This window comes from Macaca thibetana, chromosome X, assembly GCF_024542745.1.
Source record: "Macaca thibetana thibetana isolate TM-01 chromosome X, ASM2454274v1, whole genome shotgun sequence".
Lineage (NCBI taxonomy): Eukaryota > Metazoa > Chordata > Mammalia > Primates > Cercopithecidae > Macaca > Macaca thibetana.
In genome coordinates this window covers 15,341,060-15,362,236 of record NC_065598.1, presented here as the reverse complement: position 1 = coordinate 15,362,236, position 21,177 = coordinate 15,341,060, and the positions used below count along the sequence as shown (strand labels likewise).

At 43.1% G+C, this 21,177-nt stretch overlaps 3 protein-coding genes across 7 annotated transcripts in view; 1 reads left to right on the top strand and 2 right to left on the bottom strand.

Moving 5' to 3' along the window:
- PIR (pirin) overlaps window positions 1-21,177 on the top strand; it is a 517,051-nt gene that overhangs the window by 121,141 nt on the left and 374,733 nt on the right. The window lies entirely within an intron of this gene.
- ZRSR2 (zinc finger CCCH-type, RNA binding motif and serine/arginine rich 2) overlaps window positions 1-21,177 on the bottom strand; it is a 174,419-nt gene that overhangs the window by 61,945 nt on the left and 91,297 nt on the right. The gene's annotated exons all lie outside the window — the stretch shown is intronic.
- Window positions 1-21,177, bottom strand: part of CA5B (carbonic anhydrase 5B) — a 99,968-nt gene that overhangs the window by 26,245 nt on the left and 52,546 nt on the right. For all 5 annotated transcript variants that reach the window (XM_050777661.1, XM_050777660.1, XM_050777663.1 and 2 more), the window contains one exon: window positions 10,815-11,008. In XM_050777661.1, coding sequence (XP_050633618.1) covers window positions 10,815-10,956 — 142 coding nt within the window. In that variant the 5' untranslated portion in view covers window positions 10,957-11,008. The remainder of the gene's footprint in view (window positions 1-10,814; window positions 11,009-21,177) is intronic.

Below are 21,177 nucleotides of genomic sequence, written 5' to 3'. Positions count from 1 at the left end.
TTAAAGGCAAAAATAAAAAATAAAATAAACATATGCCCTGTAACATATCCAACTGCCATTGTTAGGGGGAAAAAAGCTCAAATGATTTGCAAGGATTCAAACGATCTGAAAAATGATTCAAATTATGTTAATTTTTAAACTTCTAGAAAGCCCTTGAAAGGCCCTGATTCTGTTTTTAAAGATTCCTGACAAAAAGAGACTATGCACCTTCCCCTCTGAGACACTCAGACTGTGGTTGATAATTTGAGAATTCACACTCTTCAAAGCCATTCAATGAGGGTCTCCTGTGAAGACTAGGGAAGAACTGGAGTGATTAGGTACCTAAGATGATGCCTTGGTCACCCTTAATTGTTGCCCATCTAATTCATGAAATGGGAAGTATCAACACTCACACTCATGCAAATACCAGCCCAAGAAAACTGGGCCTATTCCTGCAATTGCTCTTTAATGACCATAACGACACGATCAATTTATGCCCTTCAGTTTACAAGTTCAGCTTCCAGGTTTTCTTTCCTCCTACCCACCTCCTTCTTTACTAAACTACACCATCTAGGTTAGACCATCCAACTTACTGTGTGGGGAGGGGGTCCTTGGTCACTCTGCCCTTACTGAAGCCAATTTTTTGCCAACGGCTTGTTTTGCTAAAGATAAACTGACACTTTTGTTCTCTCCTACTCCCCTCCTTTTCCTCTATTTAAGGAAAAATCAGATCAAAACAATTTCCTGGTAGTTGCTCATATTTTACCTCAAAAATAAGAAATTATTTAAATTATTAAAAAAAAAATACAGGTGCAAGCCACCGCTGCCTGGCTAAATTTTGAGGAGACGCCTACATTCACACCATAGCACAAATCTTCCCAGTGATGCTTCTCATCTTATTCCATCCACAAGTATTCACCGAAAGCCAGCTGGCTCACAGAGCAGTGAGGAAGGCAGATAATTAGACACATATGCATATAATTATAACTGCACCCATGTAATAAATGTCATGAAAGAAAAATCGGAGTGCTATGATTAAAAAATTATAATATGAAGTGATCATATTATAAGAGAGTAGCCAGAGATCACTTTGTCAAGGAGGTGACAATTAAGCCCAAGACCTAAAGATAATGGGGTGATGATTAAGTGGTTTAACAGAAGCTTCATTTTCAGGTTCTTCTTGTATAGGGAAAATGAAATAGACAGTGATTTTATCAACTGTGGTTTATGTTAACAAAGACACACTGTTATTAAGAAGGTGTCGGCCGGGTGCGGTGGCTCGTGCCTGTAATCCTAGCACTTTGGGAGGCTGAGGCAGGCGGATCACCTGAGGTCAGGAGTTCAAGACCCGCCTGGCCAACATGGTGAAACCCCATCTCTACTAAAGATACAAAATAATTAGCTGGATGTGGTGGTGCGTGCTTATAATCCCAGCTACTCGGTAGGTTGAGGCAGGAGAATCGCTTGAACCCGGGAGGTGGAGGTTGCAGTGAGCCGAGATTGTGTCATTGCACTCCAGCCTCGGCGACAGGGCAAGACTCCGTCTCAAAAAAAAAAAAGGTGTCAGTAATTCGTAGCTGATGGGCAACAAAAGCCCTGCAGAAGATTCCATGTTGAGGAAGTGCTTGATTTTAGTTGTTTATATGAGTAGTCCTAGGTTTGATTTATTTTGTGCTTTAGCACTGTCTTAGTCCATTCAGCCTGCTATGACAGAATGTCATAGACTAGGTGGCTTATAAATAAGAGAAATTTATTTCTCACAGTTCTGGAGTCTGGGAAGTCCAAGATCAAGGCACCAGCAGACTGGGTGTCTGGCAAGGGCCTGCTTTCTGGTTCATAGACAGCCTCCTTGCTGTCTTCAAATGGTAGAAGGTACGAGGGGGCTCTCTGGGGTCTCTTTTATATCGGGAACTAATCCTATTCATGAGAGCTCTGCCCTCATGATCTAATCACCTCCCCAAAGCCCCAACTCTTAATATCATCACCTTGGGGGTTAGGATTTCAACATATAAATGTTACGGGGTCATGAACATTCAGTTTGCTGTAACCACCTATTTCCCCAGCTTTGGCGCTGTCCTTTTAGCCCCTGAAACATGGAAAGCTCATTCCTGCCTTAGTCCCTTTCTTCGTGCTCCTCCTCCACAGAAATCAATTACCCTCATTTGGCTCAGGGCTAGCCCCCATTATCTTTAGGTCTTGGGCTTAATTGTCACCTCCTTGACAAAGTGATCTCTGGCTACTCTCTTATAATATGATCACTTCATTTTTTAATCATAGCACTCCGATTTTTCTTTCATGACATTTATTACATGGGTGCAGTTATAATTATATGCATATGTGTCTAATTATCTGCCTTCCTCACTACTCTGTGAGCCAGCTGACTTTCGGTGAATACTTGTGGATGGAATAAGACGAGAAGCATCACTGGGAAGATTTGTGCTATGGTGTGAATGTAGGCGTCTCCTCAAAATTAACCCAGGCAGTGGTGGCTTGCACCTGTAATCCCAACACTTTGGCAGGCCAAGGTGGGCAGATCACTTGAGGTCAGTAGTTTGAGACCAGCCTGGCCAACATGGGGAGATCCCATCTCTAGTAAAAATATAAAAAATTAGCTGGGTGTGGTGGCTCATGCCTGTAGTCCCAGCTACTTGAGAGGCTGAGGCAGGAGAATCTCTTGAACCCGGCAGGCGGAGGTTGCAGTGAGCTGAGATTGTGCCACTGCACTCCAGTCTGGGTGACAGAGCAAGATCCTGTCTCAAAAAAAACAAAAAAACAAAAAAACAAAAAATGTACACACTGAAATCCTTTTCCCCAAGGTGATGGTATTAAGAGCTGAGGCCTTTGGGAGGTGACTATGTCACGAAGGCAAAGCCCTTATGAACAGGATGAATACCCTCATAAAAGAGGCCTGAGAAAGCTCCTGAGCTCCTTCCGCCATATGAGGATGCAGCAAGAAGACAAATTCTTTGAAGCAGAGAGAACCCTCATCAGACACTGAATCTACTGGCACCTTGGTTTTTTGGACTTCCTGGCCTCCGGAACTGTGAGCAACAAATTTCTGTTGTGTATAAATTATTCAGTCTGAGTTACTTTGTTATGGCAGCCCAAACAGAATAAGACAGTTCGTTTCTCCTTTTTGCTTTATTTCATTATTTTTCTTTAAGAATCATTCAGGTTTATCTCTTCTTCGCCTTGCTCAGCACAGCAGCCTAGTTCAGAACCCTAAACCCCAGACTTCATACAAAGCCTCTTGGTTGATTTCCTCCTCTAACTCTCCTCTACTCCTGAGTTCTGCCACTCAGCAATTTTCCTACATAACCACCTTTGTCACATTGCTGCTATGCTAAAGACAGTATATCAAGTTGTAACTTCCAAGTTCAATGCCCAGGTTTTCCTATTAGAACCCATCTCACTTATCTAATCTCATTTTCCTCATTCTTCCCAAACTCTGGTGTTCCTATGCTACTTTTCTTGTCATGTTATTCCCCTTAGCAAGCTACTCTTCTTACAACTGCCTACCTACATAAGTTTATGTCTACTTTGGTTTTTTGTTTGTTTTATTGAGACAGAGTCTCCTCGCTTTGTCACCCAGGCTAGAGTGCAGTGGCATGATCTCGGTTTACTGCAACCTCCGCCTCCCGGGTTCAAGCGATTCTCCTGCCTCAGCCTCCTGAGTAGCTGGGATTACAGGCGCCCGTCACCATGCCTGGCTAATTTTGGTGTTTTTTAAAATTGTTGTTTGTTTGTTTGTTTGTTTTTGAGATGGAGTCTCACTCTGTCGCCAGGCTGGAGTGCAGTAGCACGATCTCAGCTCACTGCAACCTCTGACTCCTGGGTTCAAGCGATTCTCCTGTCTCAGCCTCCCGAGTAGCTGGGACTACAGGCACCCACCATGACGCCCAGCTAATTTTTGTATTTTTTAGTAGAGACAGGGTTTCACCATGTTAGCCAGTATGGTCGTCTCAATCTCTTGACCTTGTGATCTGCCCGCCTTGGCCTCCCAAAGTGCTGGGATTACAGGCGTGAGCCACCGGACCTGGCCTAATTTTTGGTATTTTTAGTAGAGATGGGGTTTCACCATCTTGGCCAGGCTGGTCTCAAACTCCTGACCTCGTGATCCACCCGCCTCGGCCTCCCAAAGTGCTGGGATTACAGGTGTGAGCCACCGCACCCAGCTGTCTACTTGGGTTTTAAAAAACTTTTTAAATAAAATTTTTTGTAGAGATAGGGTCTCGCTATGTTGCCCAGGCTGGTCTTGAACTCCTGGGCTCAAGCTATCTTCCTGTCTTGGCCTTCCAAAGTGCTAGGATTACAGGCATGAGCCCCCATGTCTGGCCTTTAGCCCCACTTTGGCTTGTGCTTAGAAGCCCTTCCTTTTCCTTAAGAAATCTTTTCCAGTTCAAGTCTGGAAATCTTTCCAGATTCCCAAAAGAAATCTTTTCCAGTTCAAGTCTAATTTCCCTGATGACATATTCTCCAACCACTCTGAGCTTTGCTTTTTCTGAACACACACTGAATTTGCTTTCACACCATTTAGCACCCAACCATTCCTCACATAATCTGTGTTTGCTTTATCTGCCCAAAGGGTCTGTGTCAACTCCAAGCCCATGAGGTCTGTGTACTCTACTTTTTCTAGTCTCCAGGGCTTCACTTGGTACAAGGCACAGAAGAGGTACTAAATGCTTATTTTACTGATACAGAAAACCAAACAAATTGATACCAAGGCTCTCTACCCATTACCTCACAGCCACCATCTCTCTACCAGGCAAGCTGGTTTAACCCTGAATACCTCTTAGGTTCACCTAATCGTATCTATCTGTTATTCGTTTGTTCCTTAAAATTCTACTAGGTTTTCAAGGTCAGTTCAAGCCCCTTCTCTGACACTCCCACCCTAAATAAAGCATCTTTCATCTGTTCTTACTCCTTAACACCTATTATCTCTGTTCCTGAGCTCCCCAATATGGTAGCACTGTCCCTGTGTGCTAGCCTAAATTGAGATGTACTATATAAATGTACAATACGAGGAACTTCGAAGGCTCAGTACAAAATAAATATTAAAATTTAATTTATAATTCTTATATTCATTTCATATTAAAGTGATAATATTTTAGATATATTGGGCTAAATAAAATATATTAGTCAAATTAATTTGACCTGTTTACTTGTACTTTTTAAGATGCGGTTATTACAAAATATAGAATTACTCATATTTTTATTTTATTTTATTGAAGAGATGGGGTGTTGCTATGCTGCCCAGGCAGGTCTCAAACTCCTGGCCTCAAGCGATCCTCCCCACTTGGCCTCCCAAAGTCTTGGGCTTACAGGCATGAGCCACTGTACCTGGCCTATTAGAAAATATAGAATGACCTATATGGCTCATATTTGTGGTTTACTTTATTTATCTACCAGAAAGCATTGCCTTATACCCTCATGTCTTTTTATTTGGTTCCTTGCTATGTACTGCCCTTTTTATGAGGGATGTCTACTTCCTCATGTTGCTGAAGACGACCCGTGTAGGCCTTGGCCTTAATACAGTGATGGGTGTATACACTGGGACCCTCCATATGACTTGGTTGAGGATGATCGCAGAATCACAAATTGCCTTGTTAGAGCATCATCAGGGCTATAAAAGGCACTTGGATGCCGAGTCCATTAGCCACAGGATACCTCCCTGTGCAGTTATCAGCACAGGAGACTAAAGCTCACATTTCCTGATGGTCAGTTCCAGGGCTATTTGTCAGTCTCAGGCAGCTGAAGATAACCCTGAGGCCATTAATGCAATTCTAAGTGGCTCTTAATCAGCTCATTTTTTCTCAAGGTTACTTGCATGTTAATAAAGACAATCTAGGGGCATCCTGAGTCTATATTTCAGAATTCTTTGTGAAAACACTGCAAAAGAAGCTTTTTATTACTCTCCAGGCTTTATTTGTATTCTTCAAAATTAACTGGAGAAATAATAGAATAACTTTCAAACACAGTACAGTTATGATATAGATTACTGCTGTCAAATAGAACTTTCTCTGATGACAGAAATGTCCAGTATATTAAGATCTAGGCATAGGTAGCTATAAAATTTTAATGAATTTAAATTTACATGTAAATACCCACATGGGGTTAGTGGCTACATTTTATACAGTGCTGGCTTCTTTAGTCCCTATTATCCTAACGGGCTTCTCTTTCTTCTACAAGTAAGGAGATCATGAATATTAAGAATCATTGGAATAACAAATCAGTATCATTTCCATTCTACCTGATATTCTTTATATTTCATTCAATTAAGAATTATTAAATGCACTTTCCTATGGTCTAAGATCTCATGCCTAAATCTTTTTATGTGACCATTAGACTAAATTTCACCAGATGATACCTAAGGGAAACTGATTTAATTTCCACATTGGATAAGAGGTATAGGCTTTTATCTTTATCTTATTATATTACAAGTCTCCAAAGTTAGGACTATCAACAGTTACTGTCTGCTACCTGAGATAACAGCAAACAGCAATCTGAGTTGACAGCTAAAGATTATCTGTGGAGAGCCTTGGGAGCAAAGATATGATGAGCACAGAGCACAGGGCTGACCTGAAATGCTGCTTTCCAAATTTGCCACAACCTCCTACTTCCATTCACTCCTTATTCTGCTTTGCCTCCTCTTAAAAGGGTCAGATTTAAACATCTGAGACAGGCACTGAGCCTATGATGATGATAACAATTGTAGTACTAGAAGTAGCTCCCAACACTGAGTCCTCACTATGTGACAGCACTAGCTAAGGACTTTGCACATGCAAACCAGAAATGAAATTCTAAGCTCCCCAATGGACTGAATGGATCCCCCTACCCTGGCCAGGGGGATCCCAAAGAAACCTGAAGAACTAGTTCAGGCCAAGAGGGGAAGAGAGGTTGGGCATGCCTCATTATACTCCCTCCCTTTAGAGTTTAGGCACAACTGACCAGCATTAACACTCAAATAGAGATCATAAGGCTGACATAGAATCTTTGTAGCAATAAAATACCTACTTCCAACCTGACCCTGGTATAGCATCACATGACAGATAGAAGGCTCTGAAAGAAATCAAAGTATTTTACCCCAAAATTTATTTATTTATTTATTTATTTTTTGGGAGAGAGTTTCGCTCTTGTCGCCCAGGCTGGAGTGCAATGGCGTGATCTCAGCTCACCCGGAACCTCCACCTCCTGGGTTCAAGTGATTCTTTTGCCTCAGTCTCCTGAGTAGCTGGGATTACAGGTGTGTGCCACCACACCTAGCTAATTTTTGTATTTTTAGTAGAGATGGGGTTTCACCATGTTGGCCAGGCTCATCTCAAACTCCTGACCTCAGGTGATCCACCTGCCTCGGCCTCCCAAAGTGCTGGGATTACAGGCGTGAGTCACTGCACCCAGCCTTATCCCAAAATATATTTCTTTGACACATTTTGAAATAGCCCTGCAAAGCCATCCCTTGTGGGATAAATGTGCATTCTGTAGAGAGCCCCTGTCCCTTTCCAGGTCTTTTCCTGATCCAGGAAAGATCTGACACCTTTTAAGGTCCCATAAGAGATGTTTTACCATTTAATCTCTCTAAACCTGCTAATGGGAGGCTTCATCTACATAACAAGAACCTTGGCTTCTACAATCCCCCTTATCTTAACTGAAGCATTTCTTTCAGTTGACTTCAACTCTTTAGGCAAAGCTTAACTTTTTCAACCAACTGCCAAACAGCCAAACAGAAAATCTTTGTTTTTTTCTCGCCTAGGCTGGAGTACAGTGGCACAATCTCAGCTCACTGCAAGCCCCACCTCCCGGGTTCACGCCATTCTCCTGCCTCAGCCTCCTGAGTAGCTGGGACTACAGGCACCCGCCACTGTGCCCAGCTAATTTTTTGTATTTTTAGTAGAGATGGGGTTCCACCGTGGTCTCGATCTCCTGACCTTGTGATCTGCCCGCCTCGGCCTCCCAAAGTGCTGGGATTACAGGCGTGAGCCACCGCGCCCAGCCAACAGAAAATCTTTGAATCCACTTACTTATGACCTGTAAGCCCCTGCTTAGAGATGTCCTACCTTTCCAGGCCAAACCAAGTGTTGACGAAAAGAGTCAAACTCTGTAAATATTTGAAGAGATTTATTCTGGGCCAAATATGGGTGACTGTGGCCCGTGACACAGCTCCCACATGGACCTGAGAACATGTGCCCAAGGTGCTCAGGGTACAGCTTGTTTTTATACATTTTAGAGAGGCATGAGACATCGATCAAATACATTTAAGATATACACTGGTTTGGTCCAGAAAGGCGGGACAGTTCAGAGCTGGGGTGGGGGTTGGGGGGGCTTCTAGGCTATAGGTAAATTTAAACATTTTCTGGTTGACAATTGGTTGAATTTGTCTAAAGACCTGGGATTGGTAGAAAGGGAATGGTTCGGGTTAAGGAAAAGATGTGGAGACCAAAGTTCTTTTGAAGTCTTATAGTGGCTGCCCTTAGAGACAATAGATGAGAAATATTTCCTATTCAGATCTTAGTTAATCTCTTTAGGATTGGGAGGGTCTGGAAAAAAAAGATCTAGCTATGTTAATAGAGATTCTTTACAGATACAATTTCCCCCCCACAAAGAACAGCTTTGCAGGGCAATTTCAAAATATGGCAAAGAAACATGTTTTGGGGTAAAATATTTTGATTTTCTTCTTTGTCTTGTAATGTTACGCCAAAGTCAGGTTGGAAAGTAAATCACGATATATGGGTTAAATAAAACCCATCTGGTAACAATTTGTGATTTGTGGGGCATGACTCCCCAGACCCCTTAGATAGGAATTTGGGCAAGATAAAAAAAATCAGAGTTTCGCCCTCACAATGTATACCTTACAGGTATTGATTTATGTCTTGCCTGTAACTTCTGTCTCCCCCATGCTGTAACCCAACCACCTTGGGCATGTGTTCTCAGGACCTCTTGAGGCTGTATCATGGGCCACGGTCACTCATATTTGGCTCAGAATGAACCTCTTCAAATATTTTAGAGTTTGGCGTTTTTCATCAACACATGTTATCTTTTCAAACCCTCAAGAATCTGGGGTCATTCTTGGTCACAAGTGTATACTGGCCTACTGTTGGGGTACCGAGCTGTGAGAAACAATGAGAACTGTCTTTACAATTGAGCAGATGAGGGTACAGAACATAGAAATAGGACCTGCTCAAAGGCCCAGAGCAGCAAAGACCACAATATTATTCTTGGGGCAAACAGGTTGGAACAGTGTAATATGCTACAAACAAAATCAAATGGTGACTGTCCCCTGTTTTTCCTAGTAACTTAGAAACAAGAACATGTCATCTGTTGTGGGAAATTCACTAAGTAAAGCTGCCCCTCCCGAAGCCACTACTGTTTGTTTTTTTTGTCAGCATTAAAAGCAGCAAACTATCCTAACTACATAAGCATACCGGATTTGGATGTTCAATTTCAACTGTCAAAAAAAAAAAACAAAACAGCAAAACTACTAATACTTTGCAATATAAACCCTAGACCACAAAGTGCCAGTGTTCAGAATAAGCCAGTCTCGGTAGGATGTGGCATATTTGTAGGAAACCACACCTAGCAACCAGAAATTTATTATGCCTCTGGTCCGTTTATTTGAAAAAGAACACAGTCAATGTTGAAGGAAACAAAATAAACTTACAGTGAAAATATATTTGTGGAGCAGTTTCAAGCCCTTGGATGTAGCTAGATTAGCACTACTAATTTACAAGCATTCCATTCTTACCCAGTCTTTTTATTATGTGCATATGGGATCAAAGTGGAGACCCCATATGGAGAAACCTAGACCTCAGTGCAACCCAACATTTGAAAACTCTGTGCCTGTGTTTTTTAAGTAACAGAAAACATGAAAAATTCCTCCTTAATGATAATACTTAGCCATTTCATATCTCCATTAACTCAAAGTTATCTGTCCACAAATACACACATTATCCTTTCCCATCCTCTCAACTGCCCTCTCCAGGGCAGTAACGCAGAGCATGTTTGGCAATCTGCAGACAGTTTTGGTTGTTATAGCTTCATGAGGGTGCTACTAGCAACTAGTAGGCAGAGGCCAGGAACGCTGTAAAGACCCTCCAGGACACAGGACAACCTCCCACAACACACAATGATCCATCCTCAATGTCCATCACGCCGCAGTGGAGAATCCCTGCCACATCCGGACATGGACAATGCCTCGTATTTCCAGAAGGGGAACGAGATGAGAGAGGTGTGAGGAAGACCATTTCCTGCCTCACTCAATCTTCCATCCTTACAGCAGAGCACACACTTGCAAACTGAACAGCTAGAATTAACTTTGTAATTCCTAACTCAGGACAGAATATTCCAGAATGTTGAAGCTAGTAAACTGCTTACAAACATTTACATGCAACTTCCAGAAACGTAAGGTTCCCAGAAATAATTTGTGGTTTGTGGATCAACCTTTGTTTAAAAGGAAAAAAAAAAAAAAAAAAGACAATTGCTACCAAGAAATAATAAACAACGGGTTCCAAAATATTAAAAACTGGGATCTGTCTCTTGTCCAGTTTCTGCATGACATCATTTTAACATGCTAAAATTAGTCAAGAAAGAACATTCTACATTTACTTTCATGAATCAATAGAGAAACAGGTATTCTCACAGTTCATAAGGCATATAATCCTACACTGAAAAGCCAAAGACAGCATAGCTGCAAATGTTTAACATGTGTGATTATTATAAAGACAAGTATTTTTGCTCTTGCACACTTGCTCCCTCTTTTCTTTTTTTCTAAGAGATGAGATTTCGCTCTGTCACTCAGGCTGGAGCCCTTTTTGTTCTCTTTAAGGAAGTGGTGTACTCACAGGCTCGGTTCCGGGTTTTGTAAGTACAAGTATAGAGGCTGCAGGGCCTCGTTGGCATGAATCTCGGAATCTGGAACTTTCTCCACAGCAATTTGCCTGGAGATGCTTGAAGAATGACCCTTAGGCTGTTCATCACCACCATCTTAGCTTGAAATCTTGATCAGTTCCCAGTTAAGTTGCAGGAACCTAATAACCTAGAGGGATGAAGGCAGAGGAGGGAAAGCTGTAAACAACAGAGACTTAAGATCATGGAGAAACCTCTAAGTAGGACAATATTCAGACTAGGAGTACACACCCTGAAGTGGAGGGAGGGAGGGCAGATGAGAGTTAACGTTTATGCACTCTTGTTCCTCAAACTCATTGGTCCCCTCAGTGGAGGGCAGGGAGGGTCCTGAGGCCTGACTCACATGCTTTGCGTTTCCCTCAGGGTTGGCAAATATTAGAAGTCCAGAGAAAAGCTTCTCTTTAGCCACAAGAATGAAAAAACTGTTTACAGTACAGTTTCTTAAAATTTAAAAAAAAAAAAAAAACATTGCTCTAGGAAATCCCAATTAATTATCCAGCATGGTATTTACATATACGAAGAACCCCAACATTAAAGCTCCCTCCAGGCTGTCTGACTAAAAACAAACATCTGTATCTAGATTGCTTACAAAAACAAAACAAAACCCATGACACATCCTGCCAAAATAGTCATGGGCAGTTTTGAAATCTGAGCTTAAATATAATCTATGACTCTTTGCCAATTTTTGGTGTAACACAATGGCCCTTGAACATGGGAAAACAGACAAAGTTAATCCTGAATTCTCTCTCCACCTTTCACATGGTCACAGTCAAAGTCTCAGAAGATGATGCTTTCCAAGGTATTCACTATGGTGTTCTGAAATTATGGTAATATTAACTTTGAACACTTTCCCCACCACAGTACTGCTTCATCCATTTTCCCTGAAAACTATCCCTATTCCATTCTGAAATTCTGAAAAAAAAATCAATTTTTCTTGGTTACACATTCATTCCACTACAGATTTAGAAGTGTTTAGTCTGAGTACTTGAGACACATTCAAACAGCTGTTCAGGACACCATTTGTGTAACCATGACTGTGGTGTGGCTGCAAGGCCATGTGCTCTGGCCCTGCTAAGATCTCGGCCTCACATCCATTTGCACTCCTGCTTGCCCACCAGCTACGTGGGCTTCAGTTCTTCCAACTCCTTTCTTTCCCTCCGGCCTGTGCAGATGCTCTTTTTTGTATTTTTCATAGAGACAGGGTTTCACCATGTTGGCCAGGCTGGTCTTGAACTCATGACCTCAAGTGATCCTCCAACCTCAGCCTCCCAAAGTGCTGGGATTACAGCTGTGAGCCACTGCGCCTGGCTATCCCTGGTTAATATTGTTTATTTTTTTTAGAGATGGGGGCGTGGGTCTCACTATATTACCTGGGTTGGTCTCAAACTCCTGGATTCAAGCAATCCTCCTGCTTAAGGGCCTCGTAAAGTGCTGGGATTACAGGTGTGAGCTACTGCATCTGGCCAGGTTATAGTTTTATGTGTGTATCTGTGTATATACATTTTTGAAGGGAGCATGTATGTCAAAATGGACCTTATTTAAGAGATGCAAATGTTTGACTCAGGATTTAAAACATGGACTGGTAATAAACTTTCAAGGGATTATCTTGATAGTGCCTTGAGCTAAATAATAGTGATATAGGAGTTGAGAAGAAATTACTTAGGCAGATAGTGAGGGTATGGGAGTCCTCAGTAAGGTTTTCCTTTTAATAAAAAGCAGCCCCCAAATCATTTTCTTTTCTAACAAAGAGAAGCCTGTAAAATTGAGCTGCAGACATAGACAAGCAAGCTGGAAGCTTGCACAGGCGAATGCTGGCAGTTGTGCCAATAGAAAAATACTACCTAGGACTAGGCACTTTCAAAACGGCGGCTCCATCTTCTCTTTGCCAGCCAAGTGTACGGTAAAGAGCAGACAAGATGGCACTGGCCAAGTAGAAAGCCCCTTTGCAAAATAAGATTAGGGTGGGACGATCAGCCTTCCCACATGCTATGTAAATGTCACATCTGGTGGAACTAATCTGTGGCCCCTATGTAAATCAGACACCGCCTCCTCACGCCTGCCTATAAAATCTGCTGCAGTCGGCCACTTGTCCCTTTTTTGGACGCCTCTCTCGCAAGAGAGAGAGTTGCTCTCCTCTCTCCTTTCTTCTGCCTATTAAACTTTCCTCTCCTTAACTCCATGTGTGTGTTCCAGTCATTAATCTTCTCGGGGTGAGACACTATACCCCAGAAAAAGAAGACGCGCATTAGCACCCTGTTTTCAAACAACTTCCTTAACTGAATTAACTGAGCAGACTTAAAAGAACAATAGGCCATTGGCAACTTCAATTTAGAATCTCACTCTGCTTTGTTTTTCTTAACAAAGACAAACTTTATTATGGAAAACTTCAATTTTATACTAGTATAGTAAGAACACTATAATAAAACCACCTACGTACCCAATATTCCATTTCAACCATCTGTTCATGGCCAATCAAGTTTTATTTATACTTCTCCTACCCGCCCCCCCCCCGCTATTTTCCTCCCCAGCTTATTTTGAAGCAAATTCCCAGACATCCTATCAATTTATCCCTCATTGTATTTTTGAAATCAAAGGACACTGATTTCATCTCCTCCTCAAACAATCAGCAGCAAGCCTAGCCACCTCCACCCATTCCCCTAAACTGCCTTTGAAAAACTCCTAACCTATGAGCTTTGGCGGAGATTATTTCACTACTAATTCCATCTCCCACATGGTGTGGCTGGCCTTGTGTCTACTTAAACTCTTTCTTTACTATAATGCTGAAACCGCCTTTGCAAAATTATAACTGAGGAAATTATGACAGTGAATAAAATCAGACCTAATCAACTCCATCTTGCTTCTAACCTTTAAGCTGTCCTTGTTCATTCCTGGATGTAGGCCGAACTAACTTTGGGAAGGAATTCAGTTCATGGCTTGACTCTGAAACAAAATTGATAGCAGCCCTTTCCCAAAAAGACCCCCTTCTTGCCTGGGGACGAGTCTGCCTTTGCAGGACTAACAACTTAGCTAGTGGTTAGAAATTACAGTTTAGGGGTTGTGTAGCCTCTGGCTCCAAGAGTTTGAACCTCCCCAAATTGCTCCTTGGGATAACATCACTATTGTAAAACCTAAGATCAATGCTTGAGATATTTTGCAGACCCTGCACTTGATGGATCAGCTGACACCACCCAGACCCATAATCTGGCTCAATCAGTTCTGCCATCCCACCCAGGAACAAAAGACAGCAAGAAAAACTCACTTCGACCCCCTATAATTCCATCTCCAACCTGAGCAATCAGCCCTCCCCACTTCTCAAGGCCTTACCCACGAAATTATCTTTAAAAACTCTGATCCCTGGATGCTCGTGGAGACTGACTTGAGTAATAATAAAACTCTGGTCTCCCACACAGTGGGCTCTTTCTCCATTGCAATTCCCCCGTCTTGGTAAATGGATTCTGTCCAGGCAGCGGTTGCAATGCCATGGTCTTTCTTTGTGCAGCAGGTAGGAAGAATCCCTTGAGCGGTTACAGTAATATGAACTGAAATGGTTAAGTTTAATGCTTAAAGTACACCCTTAAATTTATGCAAGAATCTAGAACCCAAGGAGCAGGAAAAATAGTTGCTCAGTTACACTATACAAGAAGTTCAGCCGGGTGCGGTGGCTCACGCCTGTAATCCCAGCACTTTGGGAGGCTAAGGCAGGTAGATCATAAGGTCAGGAGATCGAGACCATCCTGGCCAACCTGGAGAAACCCTGTCTCTACGAAAAATAGAAGATTAGCCAGGCATGGTGGCACATGCCTGTAGTCCCAGCTACTCAGGAGGCTGAGGCAGGAGAATCGCTTGAATCCGGGAGGTGTAGGCTGCAGTGAGCTGAGATTGTGCCACTGCACTCCAGCCTGGGTGACAGAGCGAGACTCCATCTCAAAAAAAAAAAAAAAAAAAAAAAAAATTAAACAAAACAAAAAAACAAGAAGTTGACGCTTTCTGTGGCTTCAAATGGTGCAAGCTATGAAAACTCTCTGAAAAAGCTGCTAAGTATTATATAAATATAAGTTATTATTACTCAAATTGATTTTGTTAAAATGCTACCCATAAAAGGAGAAAGCTAAGAAAATAGTCATTTTGGATGACTTTTAATATCATTTTTTGTTTTCTTTTAAAGCCAATAAATATCCACAAACAATTGCAACTAATCAGGATTCCCTCTGATAAAACTGATTTGACATTAAAATGAAATTTCAAAACCTTCTAAAAGATATAGGGAAACCTTGCGTTAACTGTGCTTCCTTTCCATTGATTTCCAGTCCTGAACTGAAGCAATGGTGAGCGATTATCTCATGTCGAGCACTGTGCTTGTATAAAGATGAAAAGATCATGCTCTTTCCCCATTCCCACAAGCTTGCAATCTACAAAGAAAACCTATTTAAACAAATACTTCTTTTTTGTTACCTTTTTAAAAATTGTGATAAAGCATACATAATAGTTATCATTTTAGCCAGCTGTAAATGTACAAATTCAGTGGCATTAAATACATTCATAATGTTGTGCAATCATCACCACCATCTGTACCCAAAACTTTTTCATCATCCCCAACATAAACTATGTACTCACTAAAGAAGAACTTCTCCTCTACCCCTTATCCCCTGGCAATCTCTCTTTTACTTTATGTCTCTGTGTATTTATTTGCCTATTCTAGGTACCTCACATAAGTGGGATGGTACAGTATTTGTCCTTCTGTCACTGGATTATTTTACGTAGCATAATTAAACAGATACTTCTTTTCTTTTCTTTTTCTTGAGACAGAGTCTCACTCTGTCACCCAGGCTGGAGTGCAGTGGCGTGATCTCAGCTCACTGCAACCACCACCTCCCAGCTTCAAGCGATTCTCCTGCCTCAGCCCCCAGAGTAGCTGGGAATACAGGCGCCCGCCACCATGCCTGGCTAATTTCTGTATTTTTAGTAGAGACAGGGTTTCACCATGTTGGCCAGGCTGGTCTCAAACTCCTGACCTCAGGTGATCTGCCCGCCTTGGCCCCCCAAAGTGCTGGGATTACAGGCATGAGCCACCGTGCCTGGCCATAAACAAATATTTCTTAATCAAAGCTGGACACGATGACAGCCTTGATTTAGTGCAATGAGAATATATGGCGCAGGGGCTCTAAGTTTCAGGAAAGGGTGGCATCTGAAAAATGTATCGTAGGAGAGAGATAATTTAACAAGGAGGCAAAGGCAGAGGGATGGACAGGGGAACCTTCCCCGATGACGAGGAGGTGGAAGGGGATGATTAGGCCCCAAGGCCGAAGAAAACAGAGTCAAAATGGGCAGAACCTTAGGTTTACTCAATAAACAATTCCAGTGTCAGGGGAATATGGGCAAACAAGTGGAAAAGGCCTCCTTTCTTGCTCACAATAGAGTTAGAATGAGACATAGTAATTTTTGGGAAGATGATGGCAAGTACAATGCAAAGTCAACAGAAAGGATGTGTGGGCTCTGCCTTCAAAGGGAAGGTTGTGACAAGGTGAGGCCAAGGGCATGGCCGCCAGCCAGGAGAGCGGTACAAACAGATGAGTGAACACACACCAGGCCAAGGCACAGGGCCCTGCACAAGAGGTTGTTGGGGGTGGGGGGTGGGTCTGAGGCCTATTAGCATGGCACTCAGAGAAGTCTGGGAAATGACCCTTGACTCTGCTCCACAGAGAGCCGTCCGGAAAGCACTGAGGCATGGCAAGCTGGGGCTGACGGCCAGGGCCATGGTCATGCCTTGAGGACTGCCCTGCATTCTGTAATCACACTGTCTGCACAACACTGAGGCTGGAGGCCAATGACGCCTGGCCTAGAGGAAGTTTCTCCTGTACATCCAGACTGATTCTCTAGGGCTATGGGGCAGGAGGGCTCCAGAGGGCCAGACTTTACCCTCACCTTCACCCTCTTGGTCATTCTCCTCCACACTCGGTGGTAGATTGCTTGTAGTGGTCCAAAAGTCTGAACCTCTATCTGTGCCCCAGAATGGTGCTGATCTCACTGCAGGGGACCCTGACTCTGAAGATTTTCTTTTTCTCCTTTAGACAAAACAAAAACAAAAACAAAAACAAAAACCCGCAAACCTCAAACCGGTTTTTCTGAAAGAAAGCCAAGAGTATTTCTGAACTTCCCATCATTCCAAGTCTGCTATTAATATTTGTCAACACACTTCCCATCATTCCAAGTCTGCTATTAATATTTGTCAACACACTGGCCAAGCAGATGCCCTGGGGATGCAGTAGGAGGTGGGGCTAGATGAGGATTTGAGATTAATTTGGGGAATATGAACTTCCGAGAGACTGGAAGGCTTTTGCATATTATTCCATGGGTACCGGAGAAAGCAGTGATGGTTTCCGATGACTCTGACGATGGAGTACAGGATGGATGGGAGCAAGTGGAGCCAGGAAAGTCAGGGAGGAGGTGATTCCTTTAACCATCCTTCATTCAATCCATCACTCTTTTATTCTTTTTGTCATTAAGATATCAATTGAACATCTATGAAGTATGAAACATGGTTCTAGGTTCATTGGGGAACAGAACAAAGCTCTTACCCTCGTGGAGCTCACATTTTAGTAGGGGATACAGGTAATAAACAACAAATGTAATAAACAAGTCAGTTGTAGAGACAATTGGAATATGTCCAGTAAAAAGCGGAGCAGGGTAAGATGAATTTGGAGTGCCAATTGAGAGAGGGTGTTATATTTTTAAATGTATTGCTCACAGGAGGCCTTGTTAAGAAGATAAAATTCGAGCAAAGGATTGGAAGAGGTAGGGGATTAGTTACATGGCTATCTAAAGGAAGGACATTTCAGGCGTGGGGAACTGCCTGGGCAAAGATCCTGAAGTGGGCGTCTGTCTGGCATATTCAAGGGATAGTAAGGAGGCCAATATGGCAGGAGTAGAGTGAACCAGGAGGAAGGCAGTAGGAGATGAGGTTCACGGGTAATGGATGACAGATCAAGACTTCTGGGCTACTGCAAGGGTTCTTTCTCTAAGTTAGGGTTTCTCAGTCTTGGCACTATTGACAGTTTTGATCAGATGACTCTTGGTTGTGGGGGAATGTCATGTGCATTGTAGGGTGTTTAGCAGCATCGCTATTGGCTAGCATCCAATAGATGCCAGTTCCACCCTATACCAGAGTTGTTACAACAAAAAAATATCTACAGACATTGCCAGATGTCCCCTGGGGGAGGGGAATAGGATTACTACAGGTTGAAAACCACTACTCTAAGTAAAAAGGGAAGACAATGGAGGTTTCTGAGCAGAGCAGTAACATTTTACATTTACATACAGTAATTTACACTTTTAAAAGATCACTCAGGCAGGGCGTGGTGCCTCAAGCCTGTAATTCCAGCACTTTGGGAGGCCGAGGCGGGAGAAGAAGATCACTGGAGGTCAGGAGTTCGCAACCAGCCTGGCCAACATGGTGAAATCACGACTCTACTAAAAATACAAAAGTTAGCCAAGTGTGGTGGTGCATGTCTGTAATCCCAGCTACTCGGGAGGTTGAGGCAGGAGAATCGCTTGAACTCGGGAAGTGGAGGTTGTAGTGAGCACTCCAGCCGGGCGTCAGAGTGACAGAGCGAGACTCCGTCTCAAAAAAAAAAAAAAAAAATCACAGCATGTCTTATTGAAAATTGCCTTGGGGAGTAGAGACCGGGAGGAACAGGAAAGAAGTAGGAAGTAGGAAAGAGGCCGGGCGCGGTGGCTCAAGCCTGTAATCCCAGCACTTTGGGAGGCCGAGACGGGCGGATCACGAGGTCAGGAGATCAAGACCATCCTGGCTAACACGGTGAAACCCCGTCTCTACTAAAAAATACAAAAAACTAGCCGGGCGAGGTGGCGGGCGCCTGTAGTCCCAGCTACGGGAGGCTGAGGCAGGAGAATGGTCTAAACCCGGGAGGCGGAGCTTGCAGTGAGCTGAGATCCGGCCACTGCACCCCAGCCTGGGCGAAAGAGCAAGACTCTGTCTCAAAAAAAAAAAAAAAAAAAAAAAAAAAAAAAAAAAAAAAAAAAAAAAAGGAAGTAGGAAAGAAGTAGGAAAACCCTTTAGGGATAATCCAAGGCTTGAACTAATCCAGAGATGTCACAGTGGACGTGGTAAGAAGTGGTTGGATTTTTGATATATCTTGAATATACAGCCCATAAGATGTGAAAGAAAGGAGTTAAGGATTACTGGAAGATTTTTGGTTTACACAACTGGAAAGATAAAGTTACCATAAACTGAGACAGGGGAGACAGTGGGAGAAACAGGTTTTCAGTGGGGAGTAAGTAGGTCAGGTTGAAGCATGTGGAGTTTGAAGTGAAACTCCAATAACCCGAGTGAGAGAATATGAAGCACTGAACTGGGCAGCGACAGTCGAGTTGGACAGGGTACTTGGTATTCAAGAGACAGCCATTGTGATTTTTAAAAGGTAGGGTCTGTCACTCAGTTAAAGGAGAATAAAAGGAGAACTGGAGGAAGACCTCATTTAATAGCTGGAGTGATGCTGGCAGTAGGACGAGGATGAATCCCTGTATAGAAAAATAGAACTTGTCAGGCTGGGCACAGTGGCTCACATCTGTAATCCCAGCACTTTGGGAGGCCGAGGCAGGTGGATCAAGAGGTCAGGAGTTCAAGACCAGCCTGGCCAAGATGGTGAAATGCCATCTCTACTAAAAATACAAAAATTAGCCGGGCGTGGTGGCAGGACCTGTACTCGGGAGGCTGAGGCAGAGAATTGCTTGAACCCAGGAGGTGGAGGTTGCAGTGAGCTGAGATTGTGCCACTGCACTCCAGCCTGGGCGACAGAGCGAGACTGTCTCAAAAAAAAAAAAAAAAAAAAAAAAAAAAGAACCTGTCATGAGAAACAGGGAAGAGAAAGATGATGGCAGGTCATACCTCTAATCAAATTGGATGGTTTTTTTTTTTAGGTGCAGACGCTCACGCCTGTAATCCCAGCACTTTAGGAGGCCGAGGAGGGTGGATCACTTGATGGCGGGAGTCCCAGACCAGCCTGGCCAACATAGCAAAACCCCATCTCCACTAAAAATACAAAAATTAGCCGTGCATGGTGGTGCAAGCCTATAAGCCCATCTACTCGGGAGGCTGAGGCAGGAGAATCACTTGAACCCAGGAGGCGGAGGTTGCAGTGAGCCAAGATTGCGCCACTGTACTCCAGGCTAGGTGACAGGGCAAAACTCCATCTCAAAAAAAAGAAAAAGAAGAAGAACGAGATGGGGTCTCTGTCACCCACGCTGGAGTACAGTGGCATGATCTTGGCTCACTGTACCCTCCGCCTCCCACGTTCAAGTGATCCTCCCACCTTAGCCTCCCAAGTAGCTGGGACCACAGGCGTACCACCACGTCCAGCTAATTTTTGTATTTTTGGTAGAGACAAAGTTTCACCATGTTGTCCAGGCTGGTCTCGAACTCCTGGCCTCAAACGATCCACCCACCTCAGCTTCCCGAAGTGCTGGGATTACAAGCGTACAGGCTTGAGCCATGGCGCTCAGCCCGCTAATCATATTGGATTTAAGGTGTCAATGGGACAGCTGAGAGGAAAGGTCTAGGAGAGAGTTGCCAACAGAGCTCTGGTGCTCAGGAGCGGTCAGGAAGCTACTGATAGAAAGAGAATCCCCTACTCCCAGCAGTTACAGGTGTATCAAGGGAGACTCACAAAAAGGAGCCATGAAGGATGCTGAGACTGAGAACGAACAGTCAAAGGCAATCAAGGAAGGAACAGAGCTTGGAAGGTCCAGGTGAGGAGGTTCCAGGAAAATCCAAGTAAACAGAAATTCAATTTAGCTAATACTAGATTGCAATACCTATAACAACACATGAGGTTATTTTTGTTCAGGCCTAAGGTCTATCCTCTCTGTTAAATTAAAAGTTATAGTTTATTAAGAGTTGGTTATTTAAACTTACTCACTGCATTCATAAAACCCAAGTTTGTGAAACCAAAAATAATGTTTAACCATCAAACACAGCACGTAACAATCAACTAATACCATACATTACTGTATTTCATGGAGAATCTGTCCATACTTAAGTTTGTCCATAAAGATGGGTCCCTGGGCTCGATGGACTACAGGGGAGCTTTCTGTGTTATATGCTCTTTGCCATCACTGAAGATTTATGTATATCCTCCGATTTTGCTAACCTGCCGCTTAGCTGTTTTCCAGACTTAGAAATGTGTAGAAACAAAGATTCTGAAAGCCCTCAATGAATCATTCATAAATCTTGTATTTATTAAACGACAAGTAGCTTGAACTCTGCCTGATTAAGCTATTCAT